The 26,013-nt window shown below is 42.4% G+C and overlaps 2 protein-coding genes across 20 annotated transcripts in view; one reads left to right on the top strand and one right to left on the bottom strand.

Annotated features, from left to right (window-relative positions):
- The window catches only part of LOC100707149 (carbonic anhydrase-related protein 10), a 1,009,504-nt gene that overhangs the window by 723,780 nt on the left and 259,711 nt on the right, over positions 1-26,013 (bottom strand). The window lies entirely within an intron of this gene.
- The window catches only part of rbfox3a (RNA binding fox-1 homolog 3a), a 181,046-nt gene that overhangs the window by 56,969 nt on the left and 98,064 nt on the right, over positions 1-26,013 (top strand). For all 17 annotated transcript variants that reach the window (XR_003221466.1, XR_003221463.1, XR_003221465.1 and 14 more), the window contains one exon: positions 23,432-23,680. Coding sequence is in view for 13 of the 17 variants with exons in the window: in XM_025910026.1 (XP_025765811.1) it covers positions 23,432-23,680 (249 nt within the window). In the remaining 4 variants the exon portion in view is untranslated. The remainder of the gene's footprint in view (positions 1-23,431; positions 23,681-26,013) is intronic.

The raw sequence follows: 26,013 nt of genomic DNA, 5'->3' as shown, positions 1-26,013 counted from the left end.
CATCTAAAGTCACAGTGCTGACTGGTGACTAAAACAGGATCTGCCAGTTACATGAAATTACATTGTGTCATTTTATTGTAATTATTTTATTTTTAAGATCTTGAAACATCTGTTTTTTTGTTTCCACAAAATACATGGTGCTGAGGCCAAACTGAATTATAATTCCTTGTCTATCAGATATATTTTAGTTTGTATCGAATTATTATAAAAATTGCACAAAAAGTCTATCAAATATAAAAGATTTGTCTTTAATAGACCTTTTCGCCTCCCAGCAGTAGTGCTGACATCTTCACAGCTTTAGCCAAAGTAAGAATAAGACAGAGGAAAGTTTTCTTATCATTTAGGAAAATATTTCTTTTGAAGAATGAACTCACATGTCTCAATGCACATTTTACATTAGCATGAATAAGACAATGAAAGTAGGAATATACCCTACACTGGCACTTCTCATTAAACCATTAACCAACTTAATTAATTATAGTTTGTACATAGATGCTTGTGGGAGACCTCTGAATCTGCTAATGCTAGTTCTTCCAGTTTGGGGTCACAGCCTTTAACACTTACTGTTTAACCTGCTTCCCATGGCTCCATTAGACCTTGGTACCTGTAGCTCTCCTACATATTTGTTTCTGGCTTTTAAATAACTCTGTCTTCAGTCCTGATTGAAAGCGCATCATTGCACATGTATTTGTTCAAAATGGCATGGGGAGGTTCCTGACAGGGACACCGTATGTCACTGATGCCATGTTCACTGGAACACTTGGTGCACTGTAGATGGCTTTGAAGTTGACTTGTGATGTTTTTCCCACCAACACTGGATTCAAGCACTCCTACACAGTGTGTGTGCCAGTGTGTCATTGACTTGGAGCTTAGCTGCTGTGAGTGGGCTGTAGCTCAGCAGGTGGAGGTGGTTCAGTCCCTGGCTGCTCCGGTCTGGGTATCCTTGGGAATCCCAAGTTGCTCTGTGACGCAGAAGGACCCGACACAGCTCTGATTGCTCACTTTCAGCTTTTTACTTATTCACAATGAACATGCTTTCAGCGCTCGCTGCTCCGGCTCTCTGCTGCAGCCGCTGCTGGAGACCACGTGTGCAGACACAGTGTTTGTGTCTGTTCCACTCCGACAAGCTGATGGGAAACCTGCGCTGCCAGCATTCAGTCGGATTGCGCTCTTGAACGCCGCTCCATCACAAACAAATCCTTCTCTCTGAATGAGCTCTTCACAGGGAAAAACCTGGATTTTCTGTTTCTCACTGAAACATGGCAAAGGGATGGCGAGTTTATTCACCTAAACAAACTGCGTCCTGCAGGCTGTTCCTACTTGGGCGCCCCCCATTTAGGCCGCCGTGGTGGAGGACTTGCTGTCGTCTTTAAGGACAGTTTCACTTGCAGAGGTATGCGAACTGAAAACTATTCTTCTTTTGAGTCGCAAACAATTAAGGTGGGCTCTACGAACATCTTTTATTGTGTTTTAGTCTATCGCCCTCCTGGCCCTGCTACTGAGTTCTTAAAGGATTTTATGGACTTCTTATCTTCTATTATCAAGTTGGAGAAAGTTTTAAGTAAATGCTCTTATTCAGTCCTTTAATAGGGAATGTGTCATGTTCCTGGGTCTGTTGACCCAGCGTTTTAAGTTTTAGTTTATTTGGATGTTGTTTATGTTTAAGTTCATTAGATTAGCGAAGTTCATTTGGTTATTAGACTCCTTGTGTTTTCTTCCCCTGTATTTAAGTTTCATGCTGCGTGTCTTATGTTATCAAGTTTGTATTATCATGTCTGTCTCAAGTTTCCTGTTTTATTTTGAAGGAGCCGTGTGTTCTTTGTTCATTGTATTTAGTTTCACTTCCCTTGTCCTGTCATTAGGCTCATGTCAGTCAGCTGTTCCTCCATGTGTTCCCACTTCCCCTAATCACCTCCTGTGTATTTAAGTCCTCTGTTTTCAGTGTGTCATTGTCAGGTCCTCTGTTGTTCCACGCCATGTTTCTAGGATTTTCCATGTTTAGGTTTTTTGCAATGTTCAAGGTTTTGTTCTTTACCTTTTGTGTTTAGCATCTAGTTTTCCCAGTTTAGTTGTGGTTGGGTTCTTTCTTGTGTGCATCTGCCTTTTGTTTTTGTACCTTTTTATCGGCCATATTAAACGGCTTGCTTTTTGTTGACACTCAAGTTTTGGTCCAAGTTCCTTCGTGTCTGCATTTTGGGTCCGCTCTTCACAACACATACAGTCTGCCTCAGCCAGACTGTGACAGAATGCTCATCCATCTTGGATCAAGTGGCACCTATTAAAACAAGCTCGGCCTTACAAAAGAAGACATGCCCTTGGATAAATGAGTCTATCTTAAACTTGAGGAGAATATGCCGCAAAACAGAACGACTATGGAAGAAAACCAAACTTCAAGTACACAGGCTCCATCTTCAAGATCTCATGCTCTCCTTAAATGACACGGTGAAAACTGTTAGATCAGAATATTTTTCTAGACTCATATCAAAAAACAAGAGAAATCCCAAGTTTCTTTTTGACAAAATTAGTGCTATTGTCTCCCCAGATGTGGTACCTTTAGATGTACACTCTAAAGTAGATAGTAATAAGCTCCTCCGATTTTTTTGTTGATAAGATTAAAGAAATCAATGCTAAAATCTCCCCAAAGCTTTCTTGTTCTCCGAGTCAGGCACTCCCTTTGCACTCCTGGTCAACTTTTACAATTGTAACATATGATGAAGTAGCAGCATTGGTGGACAAAATGAAGCCATCCTCAAGCCCCTCAGATATTATCCCCACTAAGCTTTTCAGACTGGGGTGTTCCCCAGCTTTTTTAAACATGCCATTGTGGAACCAAGGCTCAAAAAACCCAACCTGGATCTGACACTACTTCAACATTTAAGACCTATCTCCAAACTCCCATTTATGTCAAAACTCTTTGAAAAGGCAGTAGCTGTCCACCTTACAACATACTTGGAGAAATATAACATCCATGACCGTTTTCAATCTGGGTTCTGTAAATTGCATTCCACTGAGACAGCACTACTGAAAGTTACTAATGATATCATGATGTCAGCAGACTCCGGAGAATACACAGTCCTAGTCTTGTTAGACCTTACCGCAGCCTTTGATACAGTCAACCATACCATCCTGATAAACAGACTGAGAGACCTGGTTGGGATGTCTGGCTCTGTTCTAGACTGGTTTTCGTCTTGTATATCTGAAAGGAGTTTTAGTGTGTCTGCAAACCAGATCATGTCGGAATCTACAGAGTTGTTGTGTGGAGTTCCTCAGGGCTCTGTGCTGGGACCTATTCTGTTTTTAATATACATTCTTCCTTTGAGTGAGATAATACAGCAGTTTACTGAAGTATCTTATTGATAGGTTTACTAGCGTAAACCTATTTCTGGAACGCCAAGTGTCAGTGGTAAGACATTATAAAACACATTGAAGGAATACAAAACAGTCAGAGTTTTGTTCAGAGAAGAACTACGTGCGCACGGGTGAGTGATCGGTGATACTCACCCCGAGGCTTTGCAGTCAGCTTTATTTATACTCAAGCATGTTTGCGTCACAGACACATGTAGGAAGAGATAACATACCACTCCTTACAAAGCATAAAACATATACGTTCAACTGTCAGTAAGGAACTGGTCAAGCCTATCTTAAGGGAAACAGAAGCCAGTTGGTTCCTGTTCTCAACGGCAGACTCAGCAAACTCAGCAAAGGTGAGGTTTCCTGTGGCAACCTCCTTATGCCAGTCATTTTCTTAGAAGTCAGCAAGGCTCACGTGCATGTGTAGTGACAAGATACATGTAGTATAAAATATATGAACATCATTGTACATTCGCAAACCTATTTAGGGAAAGCATGTTATTTAATAAAACATTAAACAAAATCTCTTAACATTCCCTGCTGTTGTTCAAATATTTTTTACATACTTCAACTTCTAGTCACTTGTGTATACATTTTCAACCAGAGTATCATTTAGTAAAATTGATATGATCAACATTTAGGTTTGTTTTCACTTTGTTGACAATAATTAGAAATTGTCTTCCTCTTCAAAGTCTGTGTTTCGGTCCTGATGTGTAAGCAACATCATCGTCTCTTGGTGAAACGTAACATGTGGTGTGATGGCAGTTGCTATGAGTCTGTTGATTAATGCTCTAATGCAGGGAATACAACAACATCCACATAGAGTGAGTATTGCTGCAAATACAGCCATGGACACTAGAATTGATGATACCAGAGTACGGTACTTCCCGAACATATCCATCCAGCTGTCCCACATCGAAGTGTCGACTCCCGAATGTTCTTTCATTTTTTCATTTAGGGTCTTTAAACCCTCCAGGGCTCTGGTGAGGCTTCCATCCGCCGCTGTATTGTTGGGTATGAATGTGCAGCATTGTTCTCCAAACATTGAACAGACCCCATTCTTTTCACTCAGGAGCATGTCCAGTGCGACCCTATTCTGGAACGACATTAGGGATGTGGCTCTCAGTTGCTCAGCTACTGCGTGGAGTCCGGACATGGTCAGATTGCCTAATCGCTGCACGTTATAGTGAACATAGTTTATTCTGTCCACGTTTTTGTTGATAGTGCACCACCAGCATACTGATGACTCGAAACCAGCAGCCACCTGGTCCACTAGTTTGTATTCATCTGGTACTCCTCTGGGGACTCCTATGGCGTCTATGTACGTTGGGTCGGGCTCAGGTTGCGCTGGGGCTGGAGCCGATCTTTTCCTCCGGCTTGCAAACCATTGTCGTTCAGCATTCATGGTGATGTCAATCACTGAAAGTTTTATAACCTGAACTGGTAGTAGGAGAGATATCAGGCCACACATTCCGGTCTTATTCCTGGGCAGTCGATCGTAGATTTGTGGATCTCCACACCACCACCAGATGTCAGCTCTGCTCACTGGGTTGAATAGGGGGTCCACATCTGTGAGAGTCAGGCAGCTTGAGTCGTTCAGCGTGCCTATGCGCTCACCTGGTCCGGTCATGTTGATACAGGTGTGATTGGTCGCTGTAACGTCTCGTGCAAATATAGGTTTTCTCTTCTCCGGTCCTGTTAAAGGAAAGATCTTATCCCACTTCGTGCAGTTGATGTCTTCTATGTTAGTGGAGTTCATGACCTCTACCAGGCATTGTTCTTCAATCGGCGCAGGCACTACTCTTAGTGTTGGTCGTGGCCCTAGGCAGACCATACAGTCATCGTTGGCATCTCGAGCTGCCTGTTCTGCCAGCAATAGCCAGTTATTGGAATGTCCTGAAATGCCTGTGGTAATTTTAAACCAGTCGTCGGCTTCCAGTTCTGGTCCGGCTATGACTACTGACCGTGGTCATAGATGTTGAGAGTGGCCCTTTGGTCAAGGCGGGGCCGCTGCTTGTGACGGTGGTCGTATTGGCGTTGCTTTCTTCATTCCTGGTGAGGTTGTTACATATAGATAAGAAATGGTGGGGGTCTTTTCCACTCTTATATATGAACAAGGTTAGGTGGTAGCAGCTAGAGCTGCCCGCCAATGTTCCAGTGTGATAATGTGACGTCTGTGGAATCACATAGGTCCTCTTCTGTGATTTAGGTGGGTTTTCCAGTAGTGGGTGGCTTGTTGTGTGGAAGTTGACCACCAGATGTGTGTTTGTCTTAGTCAGATTCAGCTGTTTAGACAAATTTCTAGCAGATCCTTGTGTTGGCGTTGGTGTCCAGTCGTTTCCAGTATAGGTGAAGACTGTGTCCCAGCCTGGGTTGGTGGCATCTGAGCTTGACAGGTACCAGTCATATCCAGGCCACTGGCTCCCTAAGTATCCTCCGATATGGAATGAGTTCAGGGGAATCCATACTGTTGACGAGAAGCTCGTTTGGTTGTAACACAGGTACAGGTCTGCTGTGGTTTTGACCTGTGTTGCGGCCGTTTCGTTACAGGGGTTGAATCCATTCACCTGGCTCTTGATGGCCACCAACCACAAGAGTGTACATAGTACTGTGATGACAAGTGTCATTGCAGCACTTTTGGTGTCTTTGATCTTCTTTGTTTTGTGAGTGAGTTTCTTCTCGACCCCTTGTCACTCCCAGGGCCCCTGGTGAGTAGACCTCAGCCAGAGGAGTGGGATCCCAAGTGTTGCCACTGATCACCCTACTCCCCACCGAGCGAACACCGGAGGTTAGGGAGGACTGGAATCTAGGCTGTTGCTCACTTTAGGCTGACGTCGATGAATCCTGGAGTAGTTCGACCTTCTTCGTGTGGCTTTGGTGGATCCAGGAGGGGCGTTCAGCAATTTTGCAGGCTGTTGGTGTGGCCAGGAGGACTTGGTAGGGTCCTTCCCACCTCGGGGAGGACCAGTTTTTCCTCTGGAGCACTTTTATCAGGATCCAATCCCCTGGTTTCAACCTGGAAGAGACTGAAAAAGAATCACTCGGCAGTTGATTGTTCAAAACTATTTCCTTGTTTTCCAACAGTTTTGTCATCCATTCTGCCAGCGTTGTTTCTCTTATGGATTTATCTATCGGTTCACTTGTAATGGGTAGAGGAAAGGGTCGCCCATGTACTATTTCGAAGGGTGTCAGTTTCTGTGAGCCTTGTGTTAGTCTCATCCACATTTTGACCAGACCTACACATTCAGGCCAGGGGCGACCAGTTTCCTCCATGCATTTCCTTAACCTTTGTTTTATAGTGCCATTGGTTCTTTCTACCAGCCCTGCACTCTGTGGGTGGTATGCGCAGTGATGTTTTATGCTGAAACCTAGCGCTTCGGAGACTTTTGATATTACTTCATTTACAAAGTGTGTGCCATTGTCAGATCTTATTAGATTTGGTATTCCATATGTTGGGATAAAATGATTACACAAACATTTTGCCACCGAGATTGCATCATTTTTCTTCACTGGGTAGATTTCTGGCCACTTTGAGAATACGTCTATGATTACTAGTGCATATTCTACTTGTTGGTGTTTATGTAATTGGATAAAATCCATGTGTATCGTATGAAAAGGATGTGGCGGTGTTGGGAAATGGCCTCTCTTTGGCCTTAAATTTCCCTGTGCATTATGTTTTTGGCATATCATGCATGTTCTTATATATGCTTTAGCTGAGTTTTCAAAATTTTTGAGTAGAATTGTTTAGAAAGAATATCTACCATCCCTGCTGTTGACAAATGGCAATGCCCATGTGTCACTAATGCTGCTGTTTTATGTAGGGATTTAGGTAGAATAGGTTTCCCATTACACGTCATAATATCATCTTTCAGAATTGCGCCATCTTTTCACCACGAGGATTTTTCATTTTGTGGTGCCGCCTTTTGTTCGTTTTTAAGGACTTCTATTGGTATCAGGGAGCACGAGGTTAATGTAAGAACATTTGTTTTTTTCTGTGCAGCTTCTTTTGCTGCTTTATCTGCAAAGTTATTTCCTTTAGTGATGTAAGAGTCATCTTTTTGATGTGCAGCACATTTGCACAGTGCTAATTTTCTGGGTAATGTGATTACTTCTAGTAATTTTTTCAGATGACTGCCATGTTGTACTGGTGCCCCTGTGGAGGTGATCATGCCCCTATTTTGCCATATTTTTGCGAAATGGTGTACTGCAGCAAAGACATACTGACTGTCTGTGTGAATGTTAATATCTTTATCTTTATGTAGTTCGCAGGCACGGATAACTGCTATTAGTTCCGCACTTTGTGCCGAATGTGTGGAAGGTAGAGGTCGTGCCTCGATGACAGTGTCAATCGTGGTTACTGCGTAACCCACACAGTTTCCTCTAGTTTTATCTTTGCTAGCAGAGCCATCTACAAAGATATCTGCGAAGGTTGTTTGCGGCAAGCTGTATATATCTGCTCTTGGTTTCGTTTCTTCATCAAGTTTATGTAGGCAGCTATGCGTGTCACCATCCGTTTCCGCAGGAAGTAGGGTGCTTGGGTTCAACTGACCACATTTCTCTATATTTATGTGTGTCTGTGACAATAATATTCCTACATATGACAGCTGTCTGGCATGTGTCAAATATGATAGGTTTGCTTGTAATAGAATTGAGGTCACCGCGTGTGGGACCTTGACTATTAACGGGTGGCCGAGTATGATGTCTGCTGACTTTTTTACTGCTTCTGCTGCTGCTGCACAGGCTTGTACGCAGGTTGGTAGGCCTGAGGCCACTGAGTCTAATTTGCAAGAATAAAATGCAAGTGGACGTTGTTTATCCCCAAATGCTTGGGTTAGCACAGCTTTCATATATCCAGAATTTCCGTCCACGTGTAAATAGAAAGGTTTATCATAGTCTGGTAATGCTAGAACCGTGCTCGTTTGTAAAGCCAGTTTTAGATTGGTGAAGGCAGCTTCTGCTTCAGCAGTCCAGGTCAGTTTATCCTTCAGGGCCATATTTTTCCCATAGATAAGGTCTTGCAGGGGTTGGACCCTGAGAGCGTACTCTGGAATCCAACTTCTGCAAAAATTGCAGAGGCCGAGGAAACTCATCATTTGTTGTTTTGTTAGTGGTTTTGGGGCAGTTTGCACCGCCGTTTTCCTGCTGTCTAATAACCTTCGACCCTGTCCTGTTAGTTCATGACCCAGGTATGTGACCTTAGGTTGCCATAGTTGCAATTTATGTTGTGAGACTTTGTGCCCCTGTTCTGCGAGGTGTTTCAGCACCACTAGAGTGTTCGTCCTGCAATCTTCCTGCGTGTTTCCGGTTACCAGGATGTCGTCTACGTAAAGTAGGAACTGTCCTGGAGCAGGCAGAGTGCAGGAGGACATTGACTGTTTCAGGGCCTCAGCGTATAGAGTGGGGCTGTTTTGGAAACCCTGTGGCAGCCGTGTATAAGTGTATCTTTGGCCATCAAATGTAAAGCCAAACAGCCCACGTGACTCGGGGTGTAATGGTACTGAGAAGAAAGCGTTTGACAGGTCAATTACTGAGAACCATTGTTCCCGTGGTGACACTTGGTTCAAAATTGTGTGTGGATTTGCCACTATTGGTGGTATTTGTTCAGTGATGTCGTTTATTGCTCTTAAATCATGTACTAGCCTATATTTTCCTGTATTTGCTTTTTTTACTGGAAATATTGGCGTGTTACATGTTGTTTTTGTTGTTTTGATCAGAATTCCTGCTTTCTCCATGTCTGCTATTACTGGGCGTATGCCGTCTCTAGCTTCTGCAGAGAGTGGGTATTGTGGTTTCATCGGTCTGTGTTTTGAGATGATTTTTACTTTTACTGGGTCAGCATTTTTTATTAAGCCTACGTCTGTGGGTCCTTTTGACCACAATGATGATGGAAGCATTTTTATTTCCGCGTTCTCGACGGGTGTTAGGATAAATCATTCTGCCTCCTCGATCACATAGCATGTGGCCGGGGAGGTATCCAGGTGGGTACTGGGCTGTGTGTTTAGCACCCATCCTAGAGTATATCTCATACAACCAGTTCTGCGGCCCTGGAGCCAGCCTCCGTGTGTTTCTTCAGTTTTCTCGTAATGATCGTTTTGTACTCGTTTAAGGATGGTGGCCAGGTCTTTCCATTGAGTTTCTGGGCTTTTTGCTACAGAAACATGTGGAATAAGCATTCGATTTAACTCTCTGACCTTAGGGGGCTGTATCACTGAACACACTGCGTTTCCACTTTTTGTGACATAGAGATGTTGCAGTGTTAGCTTTTGAGGTCCTAAACGATGGACCTGTGTGTCATACTCCGAATCGGGGCCTGGTGTTTGTTTAAAACGTATGGTATTGTGCAGCTCATTAAATGACATGGTAGATGATGAGCTGGGCAGATAGCGCTCAGCTGTAGCAACCAACTGGGGTAATGGTGGCAGGTCCAATGTCCAGTAATAATGTGGCTCGCCGTCTGAGTGACATGTTAGCTCATGGATTTCAGAGAGCATGAGTTCTGCTCTCATGCCATTGCTCTCAGGCACCACACCTATTCTCAGCTTCATTAAACCATCTCGCCCCAGTAAGTTTACAGGACAGCTGGAATCGATAATGCATTGTAATTTACAGCATCTACTACTATCTGAGTGTAGAAAATCTAGTTTTTGCGTCAGCAGCTGTGTTGTGGTGTGCCCTAAAGCGGAGGTCACAACGCGAGCGTCTTTTGAAAAATATGTTCGCGGTGGCTCCTCCCTCAGCACGGTCATGCAGGCTCCTGTGTCGCACAACATGAGGTACGGTTTGCCATTTATGTGGATTGTCACTTCGGGTTTGTGTTCAGAGCCCAACAGCAGTTGATGTATGTTGAAAGTTTCTGTACTATCCCTGCTGTTGTTGCTCTGAACTTTGGGGCGGGAGTCTAGTCATATTTCTCCACTGTCTTCCTCCTCTTCGCTGTCCTGCCTATCTCGTCTATCTGAGCGGTCATATCTATCTCTGTCTCTGCCTTCTCTGCGGTCGCGTCTATCTCTTCGGTCTCTAGGCTTGTTCCTACAATCTCTAGCAAAATGACCTTCTTTGTCGCAGTTATAGCACCTTTTGTGCCTTACTTTATCGCCTGTGTTTTGTTTCCTACCTTTTCCTCTTTGCTGTGGATTTTTCCCCGCATAAGCGACGATGCCTCCCTCTGTTGTTACTACAAAAACTCCGGTTTGTGCTGCTTTGTTTTTCTGCACTTTTACTGCGTGCTCTGCATGCTGTAGGGCATCAGCTAAGCTTCCAGTATTTTGAGTGACCCAGTGTTTATCTACGTGGGCGCGGACTTTTGGGAGGAGGCCTTTTAGAAACGCGTTTTTTAACTGTTGTTCGAAAGGGGTGTTCACGCCCTCATCATATTCTAGACCTGAGTTTTGTCTGAAAACTGGCCGTAGTCTATCCAGGAAGTCAGAGGCAGACTCGTTTTCATTTTGCTTTATTTCTCCTATTTTTCCATAATCTGGCCTAGGTGCCAGAATGGTTCTTATCCTCTCATAAACTGGGTTTAATGCCTGAATTAAATCATCGCCCCTTAAAGCCTCCCCGTCCGCCCCGTTACCTGTGTACTCTCCTCGGACCCGGGCCAGCTTCAGGCCCAATAAGTCCTGGAGCACCTGTAGCATTTCTCTGCCGTTTAACAGCCAATTGGAGCGTATTATGTCTACTGCGTCCCTCCACTGTTGGTGTCCCTCGTTTAAAGGGGGAACATCCTTTAACACATTTTTCCGATCCTCAGCTGTCCACGGTTGATATGTGTATGTGAACGCGTTCGGATCCCTGGGGATCACACCGTCGACCGCAGGACCAGTTACTCGGCCAAAATTGGGATTTGGTACCTGGATTAACGGAAATTGACCCAGTGTGGGTGGGAACAGCGGTGGTGGAAACCCTAGAGTGGATGGGTTTTCATGTGCGGTTGAATTAAGCTGTTGCCTAGCTGCAGCATAGGGGTCTTGTGGTTTCACAAAGGGATTCTTTGAGACTGGGGGATAAGGTTTTGGTGGTTGCTCACTATCTGGGGGGGCTGAGGCAGGGGGAGGTGGCTGATAAGGAGGGGGTTTACTGTCTCAGTAGTTGGTTTTTCGCTCTGTTTGTTTTGCTTCTCTTTTCTCTTATCCTCACGCCTTTTACTTTCCTCCTGCCATGGTACAAAAAAGCTCACATATTCAAACGTTCGCAAATCCTTTTTCTTTCCGTTAGTTTTTTCTATTTCTTCCTGCAAGCACTTGTGCAGCCGTTGTATTGGGGCGGGGTTGGCATTCCCGTCCCAGGCAGTGCAATTAGTTTTGTTTTTGGGGTTTCTCCATCTATCTGCACTTATTTGACCTGCGCCTGGGTGTTTTTTCTCCATCCACTGTTCGTCGGATGTTAATTCAGGTTTTGTGGATTTGTTGCCCATTTCTAATTTTATTTAGTCGATGCAATATTTATATTTTTTTATTTATTTATTAATACTATTTTATTGATTTATTAATACTATTTTTATTTATTTATTAATACTGCCAACACACACACTGTGAGACATTCTGGCACTAGAGTCAGAGGAGGTTTATTAAGTCAGCCTTCTACCCTGAACTAAATTCAGGGCGGACTTAATTTTTATGCGTTGATGCGCAACCTTTCTCTTCCTCACCATTCAGTACTCACAGGAAAACACTAGGAGTAGTGCAGGAGCCTAGAGTTCCTATTCAATGAAGCACTTACTCCTCAACAAACATACAGCGCATTTAGAAAAAATCCTATTTTTATTTGACACTCTCATTACCTTTCTCTCCCAGAGTGAAATGAAACCACGAGCTACCAACCTCTCTTTTGTTGCAGAATGGGCCCACACAGGGCGAATTAGTCCGTCTTACACAGGCGAGCGTTTACGTGCGGGTCCACACCGGACCCGGTCCACACAGGACGTTTTACAATAGGACACGTCTGTCCTTTCGGCCCACAAAGGACCCTTCTACTTTGAGCAGTGTCAGCCTAAAAATCGATTATTCAACGCAAAGTGTTTCTGGCTGCTTTATATTCACCTTCAATGTTGCGCTGTGTTCTTTTTTCCGGCGTCACCGGGTCCTGGCGTCGTGGACCTGTATACGACACTGGCCAGTAGGCGAATCTACGACTCTGGGCTTTTCCTCGCTTCGCTGGAAGCGGTGGTTTACAGTGCAGGTAGTCACGACGTCAGGATCCGGCGGCTCCGTCTGTAAATAGTTAGATGATATAATAATATCAATCAACAATCCGGCTCGAAGGACCAATTAAATGTCAGTGGTAAGACATTATAAAACACACTGAAGGAATACAAAACAGTCAGAGTTTTGTTCAGAGAAGAACTACGTGCGCACGGGTGAGTGATCGATGATACTCACCCCGAGGCTTTGCAGTCAGCTTTATTTATACTCAAGCATGTTTGCGTCACAGACACATGTAGGAAGAGATAACATACCACTCCTTACAAAGCATAAAACATATACGTTCAACTGTCAGTAAGGAACTGGTCAAGCCTCTCTTAAGGGAAACAGAAGCCAGTTGGTTCCTGTTCTCAACGGCAGACTCAGCAAACTCAGCAAAGGTGAGGTTTCCTGTGGCAACCTCCTTATGCCAGTCATTTTCTTAGAAGTCAGCAAGGCTCACGTGCATGTGTAGTGACAAGATACATGTAGTATAAAATATATGAACATCATTGTACATTCGCAAACCTATTTAGGGAAAGCATGTTATTTAATAAAACATTAAACAAAATCTCTTAACACCAAGACAATTCTGCTACACTGGCAAAAGCAAGACGCAAGTCACCAAAGTTCTTTGGTAATCACGTGCACGAGGGAGAGAACTGTGACGAGCGCTGTTCCTGATGCTCGAATCCCAGTTACTCTCAGTCAGCTCCCCCGTAGCACTGCTCTTTACTGAGGTTATATGAATATGCATAAGTTAATTAACATATGACATCTTACACAGGCATACATGTGAACAAAGAGTCTGTGTGTATGTGTAGGTATGCGTGTGTGTGTGTGTGTGTGGAGGGGGGGGGTTAAGATGTGACCCCGTGAATGACTCCCCTAAATCTGCTGGGCCTAGAAGTCCAGCAGTTGCCTCTCTCATGACCTTAGGATGTGTGTGCATGCCAGAGTGCTCTGAGTCTTTGCAGACTGCTAAAGATCAGACCTCTGTCACTATGCAATCGATTATATACCTCTAAGCATATATGAGTATATATTTCTAAGCATAAATGACTTATCATCTTTTTGCTGACGATATCCATCTATATTTTTCATTTAAGCCTGCTGAAGCTCATAAGCTCTCCAATCTGATTGACTGTTTAACCAACATTAAACAATGGTTGAACAATAATTGCTTACAGCTAAACCCGGCCAAATCAGAAACTTTGATTATTGCACCAGACAGTGCAATACCTGATATTAAACGGTGATTGGATGACTTAGGTTCCTCACAGAAACATAACCTTAGAAATCTGGGTGTTATTTTTGATGAAGCTTTTTCTTTGGAGGGACATTTAAATCAGATAGTAAAAGCCTGCTTTTTTCACTTGAGGAACATTTCTAAACTTAGATCCATTGTGTCAACAAGTGAACTCGAGATGATAATACATGCTTTTGTCTCTACAAGACGCGACTACTCTAACAGCCTGTTTACTTGTCTAAACAAGAAAGGGCTAGTCCGCCTACAGGTTGTTCAAAACTCTGCAGCGAGGCTACTGACCCGCTCAAACAAGGGAGCTCATATGACCCCTGTGTTAAAGTTGCTGCACTGGCTACCAATCAGATTTAGGTTCCATTTCAAAATTCTAGTTTTAACCCTCTGGGGTCAACGGACGTGCCGGCGCGTCAAAATCACATGACCAATTTAAGACGACACAGCTACAAGATGCAGCGACTCCGAGTCTCCATTTCAACTTGGGTCGAACGTGCGGACTTCAAACTATATACCAGTTTTTGAATTGTGTCGATGGGCCACGTGAAACCAGAGTTATGATAAAAAAATACACGCAATGTTTTTTTTCTGAACAAAACAGTGGTGTTTACAGCAGGAAGAACAGGAAGAACGGTAAAAACGGCATTTTCTACAGACAGCGCTACCAAACACTTTCCGCTTACGAGTGAAAAAAGAAAAAGAAAAAACACCCCTTCCCTATTGGTGTTAGTTTACCATGTCAGCCAATCAAAAAATGATATGGCAACATGTGGCACTTGGTTGTTTAGGGAGAGGGGGAAGTTTTAGGAGTGACACCCGCGACGGAAAGCGAAAGAAAGAGAGAGAGCGAGTTTTCATATGTGAGACATTACTGACGTTTAGTGTGTTTGGAGGCCATAGTTAGTGTGTTGTGTAGTTATTCTTTTGTATTGTGTGTCAGTTATACTAGTGAATGTCACATTTGCTCCAAAAAAGCCATAAATGGCAGATTCCAGTGTAAACGCTGTTCCCACATGGAAAACAGGACTGATACACCTCCTGCTGTCAGACCTGCAGGGTTTAGGCCTGTGGGGTTCTCCTCTGTCTTATACTGAACACAAGCTGTTTTTTTGGATTGGCACAAATAATTTGTGTGCCTTCTTATTTGATGCAGAACACCTGATTGTTCTGTAAATAGATTTAAATATTATATAAAAACGCCTGAGGCCTTGGCTGCATTTTTAGATATATAGTACCATATAGCTTTGTTGTTTGCAAAACTTGTGCATAATTTTTAGAAATGTACAATTTCTATTTGCATTTCAAGTTATGAAAATGATTCGTTGGACATGTTTGTGGGTTTTACAGTACAAAATATAACTTTTTTCTACTCGGATTTTATTGCAGATTTGATTCGTACACGTACCCCCACTCGTAACCTGAGGTCATCAAACCAAAACCTTTTAGGTGTCCCCCACACTCGTTTTAAAATCCAAGGGGACCGATCTTTCCAAGCTGTTGCACCCAGACTGTGGAATGCACTTCCTCTATTTCTACGGTGTTTGGACTCAGTGGAGACCTTCAAAAAGCAGCTAAAGACATTTTTATTTCAAAAAGCTTTTTGTTATACCAGGGTTTTTATTATGTATTTATGACTGTATTGTGTTTTTACCTGGTAAAGCATTTTGTGACACATGTCTGTGAAAGGTGCTATATGAATAAAGTTTACTTACTTACTTACTTACTTAACTTAGATTGCATTTAAATGTCAAATATATAGCTAGACTTTTTGTGTATTAGCAATATTAATTTGAAATATATTCTACAAGACAGAACCGAGACCTGTTTATACACACAAAGCCTCCCTGTGTGTCTGCGCCGAACTTGTCATAGTCAGCCGGGTGTACCAGCAGTGTCACAAGCTTTGTGTAGGGTCTGATTGAATTGGGCACATAGACAGATTTACATATGTTTGCAACTGTTACAGGGGTTAGTGAATATCATGTAGCAGGTCTACAGGGAGCTGGCAGCCAGTGGACTTGCACACACTCTGAATCCTAAACAGTCTCCTCTCTGCACTGGATTCACTGCTCTATTCTCCTCTGAATGAACACGGTTTCTGTCTTGCTGGCTCTCGCTCTGCCTCTCCTGCCGACGTTTTTGTTCTGTAACTATCGTCACACACACACTCATTGACACACACACGGCTCGGGTCGTGGAGTATCCCCGCACGGCCAGTGAGGGACTGGGAGTGTCGGCAATCTCTGCTCAGTCGAGTGTTAAATTAGATTCTGTTGCTTCTCTGTCAGAGTGTGTGTGTGTGTGTGTGTGTGTGTGTGTGTGTGTGTGTGTGTGTGTGAGACACACTCGTTCATAACTCACTTACAGGGACTGGGTCACTGTCACACACGCTGATACTCGTATCAGGAAAATGATCAGTAGTGTAAAGTCGTGCAGTCTGCAGGGCTGCAGCTTTCCTCATGATGATACTGATGCAGAGTAAAAGCAGCGTCGTCCTGCTGCTCTCTTCTTCTTTCTTTAAACCCGCCTTGTCATCAGACGAAGGTGTTGTTTTAGCAGTTTCCTGACGATGTCACTGAGCCTTCTTTATTCGACATAACAGATAAGACTGTAGTAACCCTAATACTAAATAATTATATTGACACTGGAGTGTGGCTCCCCTGATCATAGGTTACTGTTACATGTGTGACTTGATGTGTGTCACTGCTACTTTACATTTTTTTTGTTATATTTCTGTAGCACATTTTAAAACAGAGTCATAAGGTGTTAAACAAAAAAGCAACATTTAAAAAAAAAACACTGAAAACAGGTTTAAAAAACGATTTAACACTGGAACCTTCAAAGGGGCATTTTGACTATAAATACTGTAAATCTGTTGAAAATACCATCAGCTCATATTTTATGACCTAAAAGACTGAAGAATGAGTTTGTTCATCAAAAGAAGCAGCATGATTGCACAGTGGTTAGCACCGCTCAAAGTAAAGACATCCTGGGTTGGACTCCTCCACCTGTCTGGGGCCTTTCTATCTGGAGTTTGCATTTCTTCCACATGAGCTTCCTCCCTGCAGCTGCTCAGGGTAACTGCTGTTTTAAATGATGTGAAGGGTTCTCTATCTGTCTGTGCTCATCCTGTGACAGACGGGTGTAGCTTACTTCTCACCCCACCACAGCTCACTGGGTGTGCAGAGCAGCAGCTGACCTGAGCAGCTCAGACTGTGAAGAATAATCTCATGTGCAGACTGAAGAGGAGACGTGAGGACAGCTCTGATGAAGAAGAGACAGGTATAGATGATAAAGTTTCACTGTTGTACTTTTACAGTTCAGTTATTAAAATGTGCTTCTTTTTGTAGTGTAGCTACTATGAGGTCACTGGTTCACAGCGAGGCCTCTAATGTTTACACCCTCTGATTTCACTGTAACTACTGTCACAGGTTTAGGCTCATTTTTAACTGAAGATCTTCCTCTATAATAAATAAATTATTTAGATACGTTACATCTTGTGTTATTTATTTTTTTACCCTTTGTTCTTTGTTGAATTCTTAAATACATCAGGTAACACTTTATGACACGGCCCGTGATTACAGGATTACAAGTTACTTGTTTTTGTGTCATTAATCAGAATCAGAATCAGAATACTTTATTGATCCCCAGGGGAAATTATCTTTCGTTACAGTGCTCCATTATAAACAAACATTAACAAAGACAGACAATACACTAACTAAGAATAGCACAATATATACAGGCATATATATACATAAAAGTCACTTATTAATAAATAGCTAAAAAGAACATGTGCAAGAAGGGTGTAGCTGTTGCAGTAAACAGTGTGTTAAGTGGAGGAGTTGTACAGGGAGATGGCCACAGGCAGGAATGATTTCCTGTGTCGTTCAGTGGTGCTTTTCGGTAATCTCAGTCTTTCACTGAACGTGCTGCTGTGACTGACCAGCATGTCATGGAGTGGGTGGGAGGTCTTATCCAACATTGTCTTTATCTTGGACAACATCTGCCTCTCCGACACCACCTTGAGGGAGTCCAGCTCCATCCCCACAACATTACTGGCCTTACGAATCAGTTTATCGAGTCTGTTGGCATCTGCGACAGACTCGCAGATGCCAACAGATAAATGTTATTGTGTTCACACTTGCTGCACAGTTACAGCAGACATGCAGCTGCAACGATGGGATTGTCTTTGAATGTGAAGTACGCTACAGGCTGTCAGTCTCTCTGAGTTACCTATGACAGAGGGCCGGCGAGGGAACATGCTTGTGATTGGCTGAGAGTGTACAGGGGCGGGGAAGAGTAGTGTGTGTGTTTGCAGCTCCAGACAGGAGAGCAGTGAAGCGGCCGTTGTTGTGGATAGTTTGAGGGTTTCTGCTACGCCCACAGTCGTCAGTGTGGTGTTCAGAATAAACGCTGGATTGTCGCTGTGTCCTGTGGGGAGAATGCTTCAAAACATTTCCTCTTTACATGGATCAACATGAGTTTTTTCACTTCAAGTGTCAAAATTCTCTGGACTCCACATGTCCTCACCTCGTACAGACAGCAACAAATTTATTGTCACTTTTTGATATATCTTGACCAGAGAACCTTAAAATGGGATTTTTTAATTAATTACATCTGTAATAATTTCCAACAGCTATAGAAACATGTGATCATCATATTTCCAATTTTCCACCTGTGTTTAAAACATTTGTACTTTACAGTTTTGTAAGCAAAATAATGAAAGTCAAGGATAAATGGGTTTCTTTGGTTTGTTGGTTTGCTTTTTGTTTCTCGTTCACAAAATTGTAAAAACAAAACAAAAACAAAAAAGAAGACTTTGCTTTCATCAGATCCTGTACAAAGTTTTAAAATTAATTAGCACAAATTTCACGTATTTACACAGATTTTTAGTGATATACTGTAACATAGATCGTAAACTTTCAGGTGGACTCTGTAGTTCATAAAATCAGATTTGGAGTTTAGGTGGATTCTTCAAACAAATCAATACTAAATATTTTAATAAAAGTAAATAATTTTGTAATTCTTTATGCCATGGTCGACGCAGCTATCACCAAAATCAGAGACAACGATCATGATACAGTGTTGATGCAGGGACAGTAAATGAAACACACACACACACACACACACACACTGTTTCTAAACTGTTATTTTAACATTAATGTTTGTAAAACCTTCATGCCATTAAAATCGTGTTTACTTAAATTTGCTGTAAAATGTAACCAGACGGTGAGAGAGGGAGAAATATGTGAATGATGCAGAGATAGATGAATGGATGAAGGAAAAGAGCGATGGATGTATGATTGCGCTGATAAGAGGAATCATTTACCAGGGCAATTTATCGACAAGGATCTGGGGATGTGTCAGTGTGTCAGCGCCTCGGTCGCTTTGATGGATGATGGAAGTTCACTGACTCGAGCAGCCTTTCTCTCTCACTTTGCCTCACCCTTTCCTTCTCCCTCAGACTACGTCCCTGCTCCTCCATTATTACAGCAGCACAGCAAAGGCATCTTCAGCTCAGTGTGTGTGTGTGTGTGTGTGTGCATCACGCGTGTTGTGAGCTACTGTCAAATAGGCCCCACCTCTAACTTACATATAGTGCTGTGAAAAAGGATTTGCTTTATTGCCAGTTATCACATTTGTTTGATTGCAGCCTGCATGTGTGGCACAACCAGGTGTTACCTTAGAGTACAATTACTTTTCCACATAGGGCCAGGTAGGTCTCAATGACCTTTACCCTTAATACATGAAGTCTTTATTAAAAACTGCATTTTGTGTTGCACAAATATTTTTTTTAAAGAAATCAGGAATAAGGAAAAATACTTTGACAGTATTGACCTTCAATTAAAGCTGCTGTTACTGGTTTAGGGATCGATGGTAACAGTACGGTTAAGATTTAGACGAGTAGTCGTTACAGTTGTTTAGGGTTAAAAGTAAAACACATTAAATTCCATCCAGGTCCATGTAACCAACAATATCCAAGATGCTTTCACTTTCTTTCATTACTATATAACTGCAGGCAAAATTTTAAATGTGAAAAGAAGTGTGTGTGCAGATTTAACTTCAATTGATACAACATAAGAAAAGGGAGGGAAAAAATCGCATGTCTCCAAATATAAGAAGCAAACTCAAATCTACTGTAATGGTAACCTGATGCCTTTGCAGCAGTTTTTATCTTTCTGTGTACGAAAAGAATCAAAGTAAACTCTAAAGTGAGCTTACTCTTCTCTACCTTAAGGTATGATGGCGCCTGTGTTTGGTTTTGCCGCTGCTGCCTGCAGTTTGTCCTGCAGTGTCACAGTGCTGTTTTCACTCTGTGTAAATAACGTGTTGACTGCCTTAGTTTACGATCACCTGACACTTTTATTTGTCCGATTTTGATGGGTCAAGATACCGCATCCTCCTGTGTCAGCGTTTTCTACCCTGTATTGCTGGTGCTCCTCGTCTGACGTCCTCAGCTGTGCCCTCCTGGATGTGCACAGACCAGGGAGCAGAAGAAGGAGAAGAGCAGGTGTCAGGTGAATCTCAGCTTGTTGTGGAAGTGGGGTCTCGCTGGTAAGCCACGCTGAATGTTTCTGATTTCCTGTGCTCAGATAGCTTCCATGGAGGGCACATTTTCTGCCACGCCCCTTCTAGGACCCACAAGGCCTGGTTCTCTGAGACTGTCCAGAATTCCCCAGTGTTTGGCCTTCCACCCCATCAGTGGGTGGAATTTAAGAGGGTGACGGATCCAAGCCTCAGTATTTAGGTCCTGAAGATGGAGGATCTTCCACCTCACTTAGCACGATGGTGTTTTATCTATGCCTAATAAATCATTATTGCTGAACGATTTTATACTTTCCAAAACATTAAATGTTTTTATTTCTTACTGAAATCTGAGCTGTGACGCAGACTATTCATCCCTCATTGAACTTTGCCCGGATGGTTATTCCTTCATCACGTGTGTGGAGGCCTCGCTGTGGTGTTTCAGGGCCAGGTCTCCTGCCGTTCAGCAAAAGTTCTACCTTTGAACTACAGCTGCAGGTGTGGCGGTGCATGCTGGACATACTGCCAGTACCGAATAAAGTCAGAGGTTTTTATGGAGCAGCTAAATTGTCTAGGTGTCGAAGCACGAAGCACAGGTTGATTGCTATGGATCGTGGGATTATGGCAGTCGAGGAGCTTCACACATTGCAAGGAGTACCAGGACATAAGGAGGAGGCGTACGTTTATGGTGCCACTTTCTGGGCTGGCATGCCCAACTGTTGTCCCCTGCTTGCAGCTTGGCTCATAAGCCCCAGAAAGTGATTGGGCACTGTGCACTTGTCTAAAGCAGCGGTCCCCAACCTTTTTTTGCACCACGGCCGGTTTAAGATAAGATAAGATAAAATAACCTTTATTAGTCCCACACGTGGGAAATTTGTTGGTTTATGTCTGACAATATTTTCACAGACCGACCTTTAAGGTTTTGCGGATAAATACAACAAAATAAAACCAGTACCAGTACCAAAAAAAAAGCAGTTAACACCAAGTTAACGATAAACCCTGAAAACCATATATTTCACACCCGAGCCTCAAGTGGAAAGTGGAGAAAAATGGGAACAATTGGTATCAGCACTGATGGCGAGATGCCTGTGGTTAAAGCCAAGTAAATCATGAAAGGTTATTTTATAAGGTCTAAAACAGAGGGGTCCTAGATCTTTGGTAAGAATTTTGTCCTTTTGGTATGCTCATCAGTCTATGCACATAAAATGGAGTAACTGTGTGTCTGGCCCCTTTAATGTGTGTAATGACTGGGGGAGGGTTGTTTCCTCTTTTATTTAATGTCTAAATAGATTTCTTATCAAAGCTATTAAACGATTGTGTAACAGGATGTATAATTGGTGATACCATAGTGAACCATCTGATGTATGCAGATGGTTCTTCTCTCCATACAGTGCCAGTCTTAAACAGTTACTGAGGGTCCGCTCTCAATATGTTTTAGAGTTTGAAGAGTAATACTTTGATTGCCAGAAGTAGGGAAGACTGGGATTTGGTATTTCCAGACTTGTATCTGTCTGGTACAGTTCTTAAAGTTATTAAATACTTAGGACATTTTATATCTGATGATCTGTCTAATGATATGGACACTTATAGACAATGCTGCTTACTGTATGCACAGTAAGCAGCAGTAACATGCTGAGTCGTAAATGCGGTATATGCACCGCTCTACATGAAGACTGGGCTACACTGAATATCTGTGGAGAAGGCAGCATGTGGAAACTCTAGCCTTCATGTATATTTGTGATATTTTGGATTTTATTTCATTTTTCCCCCTTCGTCTCTTACTTTATTAAAGACACACCCTTGTGCATCTTTAATAAAGTGAACTAACTAAATGGTAAATTGACTGGTTCTGTGCTTTTCTATCCTGAACACTCAAAGCGCTTTACACAACTTGCCTCATTCACCCATTATATGATTTTCAATCATATATCTCTTTTAACCCCCAATATGCTTCTAAGCTACAAATCCTGAATAGGTGCCTGGACTCATTAAAATGTGGATGGCTGACAGCTTTCTCCAACTGAATGAAGAATAAACAGAAGTACTTCTGTGTGCCTCGGACAGAGCTCTTGGCCCCCTTAGGCCATTTGTTGAATCGTCTGTCAGGAATCTCAGGGTAACTCTTGACTCTGCGTTCACTATGGATCAAACCTCTGGTTCACTGTTGTTTTATCATCTAAGTTAACTACCATTGTGTCATGCTCTGAACTGAACATGCTCTGAATCATTATTCATGCACTTCTTTCATCACATTTGGATTATTGTAATTTATTGTTTACTTGTGTAAGTAAAACTGCGAGAACATCTATAGGTTGATCAGAACGCTGCTGCGAGGCCTCTGACCAAATCTAATTCCTAATACTAATTCCTACAGCTGTTCCAACTGTTCTGGATTACTTCCAACTCTGTCTGCATGAAGCAGTGTTGAACACACTGTGGTACCATACCCTCATGAGCATCAGTTGAACAGTATTGTACTGCAGAAAGTAGTGTGTTGCTACAAAAATGGTGAGAAAAAGACCATTAACAGTGGGAGAGAGACAGACCATCATAACACTTATAAGAAAGCCAGACGTCAGAATAAGACGAAGAGGCTTGCCCTCAGTCGTGGCACGATTTTGTACATACCAGACCAACTGACATGGATTACCTGAGTTTAAGAATTTGATTGGACAGTTTAACATCATTCACACATTGTCACAACACTAATAAATTGAAAATAAACTGGCATTTCTATAGTGCTTTTCTAATCTTAGTCAAAGTGTTTTAGATTACCCATACATTCATCTAGCACATCGTCCTCTGGACTTGAGGACACTTCAAGGCTCTTAAGTGCATATCTCACATTTACAGCCATCACAGCTAACACGCAGACCTACACCCCGACACCACAGCCCGTGAAGCTCAGTGATAAGTAATATCCGGGCTATGCATAATTAATTGGAGGTACGACTCCCACATGCTAAATATGTTTTTTCATTTTGCTGAGCTTGTACAAATATTAGACCGTTGTTGACACTTTGGATACCTTTCAATGACGCCGCCATGACTCAAAAATTAGTATGTTAAAGAACATCCACTCTTGATAATGTTTTTTCTGCCCTTATCCACACAGGGTAACCAAGAGGCCCCGGTTCCCCCTGAAGCTATGGCTCAACCTTTCCCACAAGCCCAGTATCCACCTCCTTCACAGAACGGGATCCCTGCTGAGTATGCTACACCCCACACCCACCCACCGGCTGACTACACGGGAACAAGCACAGTGGGCGAGCATACCCTAACACTATACACGGCGGCACACACACAGAGTGAGCAGCCAGGAAACGACAGCAGCACTCCAGCTCTTACTACTAACACAGTATCGGTGAGTCTGTATTCACACATTCCTGTGCATTAGCGTCTTTTATATCACAATGAATTTCAGCTTACTTATAAGACTTCATTCATTTCTGGTTAACACAACACTTGAAGCGTGGATTGTTCTTCTGCCCTGTAATCCATCATCACAGTGGTGCTCCTAGAGGCAGAACTTCAACCTGCACCACTGCAAAAACCTACAGTTATGAACTCTAGGCACGAGTGGTGATCTGGATTATTGTTTGTATATAAAGGTGAATGACAGTCGCATCTCCTGAACAGGGAATAATTAGTTAAGATGCAATGGTTTTGTCTATGGAGTCAACCTAAAGGCAAAGCCAGCTAGCCAATTATTTAACCATCAACAGTCAACACAACCAAGTGAAGCTGATAACCAACGTACACGAGAATGGGCTTAAGGTTTAGACGTCTGTAGTAAGCTTTCACAGAACGGTATGGTGTACACCCCATGGTTCAATAGCTTGTAATAGCAATAAATGTTTTTGATGTCACATTGTTGTGGAGGGATTTTGGTCCACTCTCATTTATATCACTGAATTCAAACAGGAGGATTTCTGGACTTGGCCGAAGCAACCCTTTGTTTCTTTTCTTTATCATCGTGAAGAGTTGCGGCTGTTCTTTAGATCATGATTGAATTTGGAAAAAGTTTTAGCTGTCAGCTTCACATATGGCTCTAGAATACTTTGGTATACAGTGGAGTTCATGGCCAGGAATATAGGCCCCAAGGCTCTGTTACTTTAATTGGTTGGAACAACCTGTTAGAATCATTAAAAAGATTAATCTTTATTAATGAAAATTATAAAGCAACAATGTCCACAACTAGTTTCCCGTCACAGACCAAAGCCAGAAAAAGCTGCTGAAAGCTTTTGTTAATAGAACAAACATCCACATGAAATGTGCTCTATCCTACAAATTCTGGTGGAATAAAGAGGAGAGTCAAGCACACTACTAGAGGCACCAGCCAACTGAGACCACAAGATGGTAGTAATTCAAGAATATGGCAAACAAGCAGTGAGAGAAGCTGTTGGACAGTATGCAGTTTGAGATGACTGTCACTTTGGATTTAACTGATATCTATTTTTGGATCTCACTGAACAAGCACTGCTTGCGATTAAAAACTGCTGTGAAAAAAGTCAACATAAAACATAAAGATAACATAACGATGACTATTTTGCTGTTTTCACAACATATGTAAATGCATATGTGAATATATGTAAAAGTAAATGCATGCAAAAGCAATAGCTAGTCACACATAAAAACACACACAGATAGACTGGTGTCTCTATAAGCCATAGTTCAGCTGCATTTCAGCACAGACCTCCAAACATACACACACAGAAGTCCACACTATAGTTATGCACCACCACTTCCCTCTAGTTACAGAAGCAAGCTATCAGGCCACTAAGCCTGGAGGATGGTGAGAAATGGTGTTAATATAAGGACAGTGATGGAGGACTGGGAAGAAATACAGTCAGTGTCCTAGGAAGGTTAGAAATAGAAATACCAACCTCATACCAAACCTTTGCTTCCCCCTTTGTCAAAGATGTATTAAAATGACTTAAATTTTTGAAAAATGTAATGAAATATTTTTGTTAAACCCCTTAAATAAAAGGTGGAAGTCTGCTCTTCACTGATTGTTTTACTTTTGTGAGAGAACGTTAGATGAGGTGTTTAGGTATACAAAAAAGCCCAAGTATCAGTGTGTGTTTGGATCAATGAGGCTTGTAGTTAAAAGCACTTTGACTGCTCAGAGTAGAAAAAACAATATATAAATGTTAACTGAAACACAACAGATAATGTACACACTTGTTATTTTTGAATTGGCATATTCCAGGTGACAAGGTTCTGAAAGACTCAGGCATCCTCTCATTCTCCAAGATTGTGTTAAACAATCTGGTCAAAAAGTCCACTGCCTCTCTCCTAGACATCTCCATAACTCCACAGGTATGTCATCTGGACCAACTACCTTTCCACACTTCCTGATTCACTAACTCCATTCATTCTCCTCTCCATCTGATTTTCTTCATTCATCAGCTCCTCAAAGGATGTGTTCTGTCTTCTCAACTCACTCTTGTCATTTTTTCACTATCTAGTGTCTTTAGCATTTCTTCCTTAACCACCCTGACCTTCACATCCCCTGGAGCTTGGTCTTTTTGTCAAGCCAATCATTAAAAGCCTTTTTGTCCTTCCTTAGTGTTCAGCCTCACATACCAGTAACTGTAAGACTTTTCCTTTGCCTATCAGTACTCCTCCTTACTTTCTTCATTTCCTTTTAAATTGTTTCCTGTGCATCCTCTTTGTACCTCAGCATCTCTTTGT

The sequence above is a fragment of the Oreochromis niloticus genome, linkage group LG8 (assembly GCF_001858045.2).
Source record: "Oreochromis niloticus isolate F11D_XX linkage group LG8, O_niloticus_UMD_NMBU, whole genome shotgun sequence".
NCBI classification, from domain to species: Eukaryota; Metazoa; Chordata; class Actinopteri; order Cichliformes; family Cichlidae; genus Oreochromis; species Oreochromis niloticus.
This window is presented reverse-complemented; position numbering and strand designations above follow the sequence as displayed.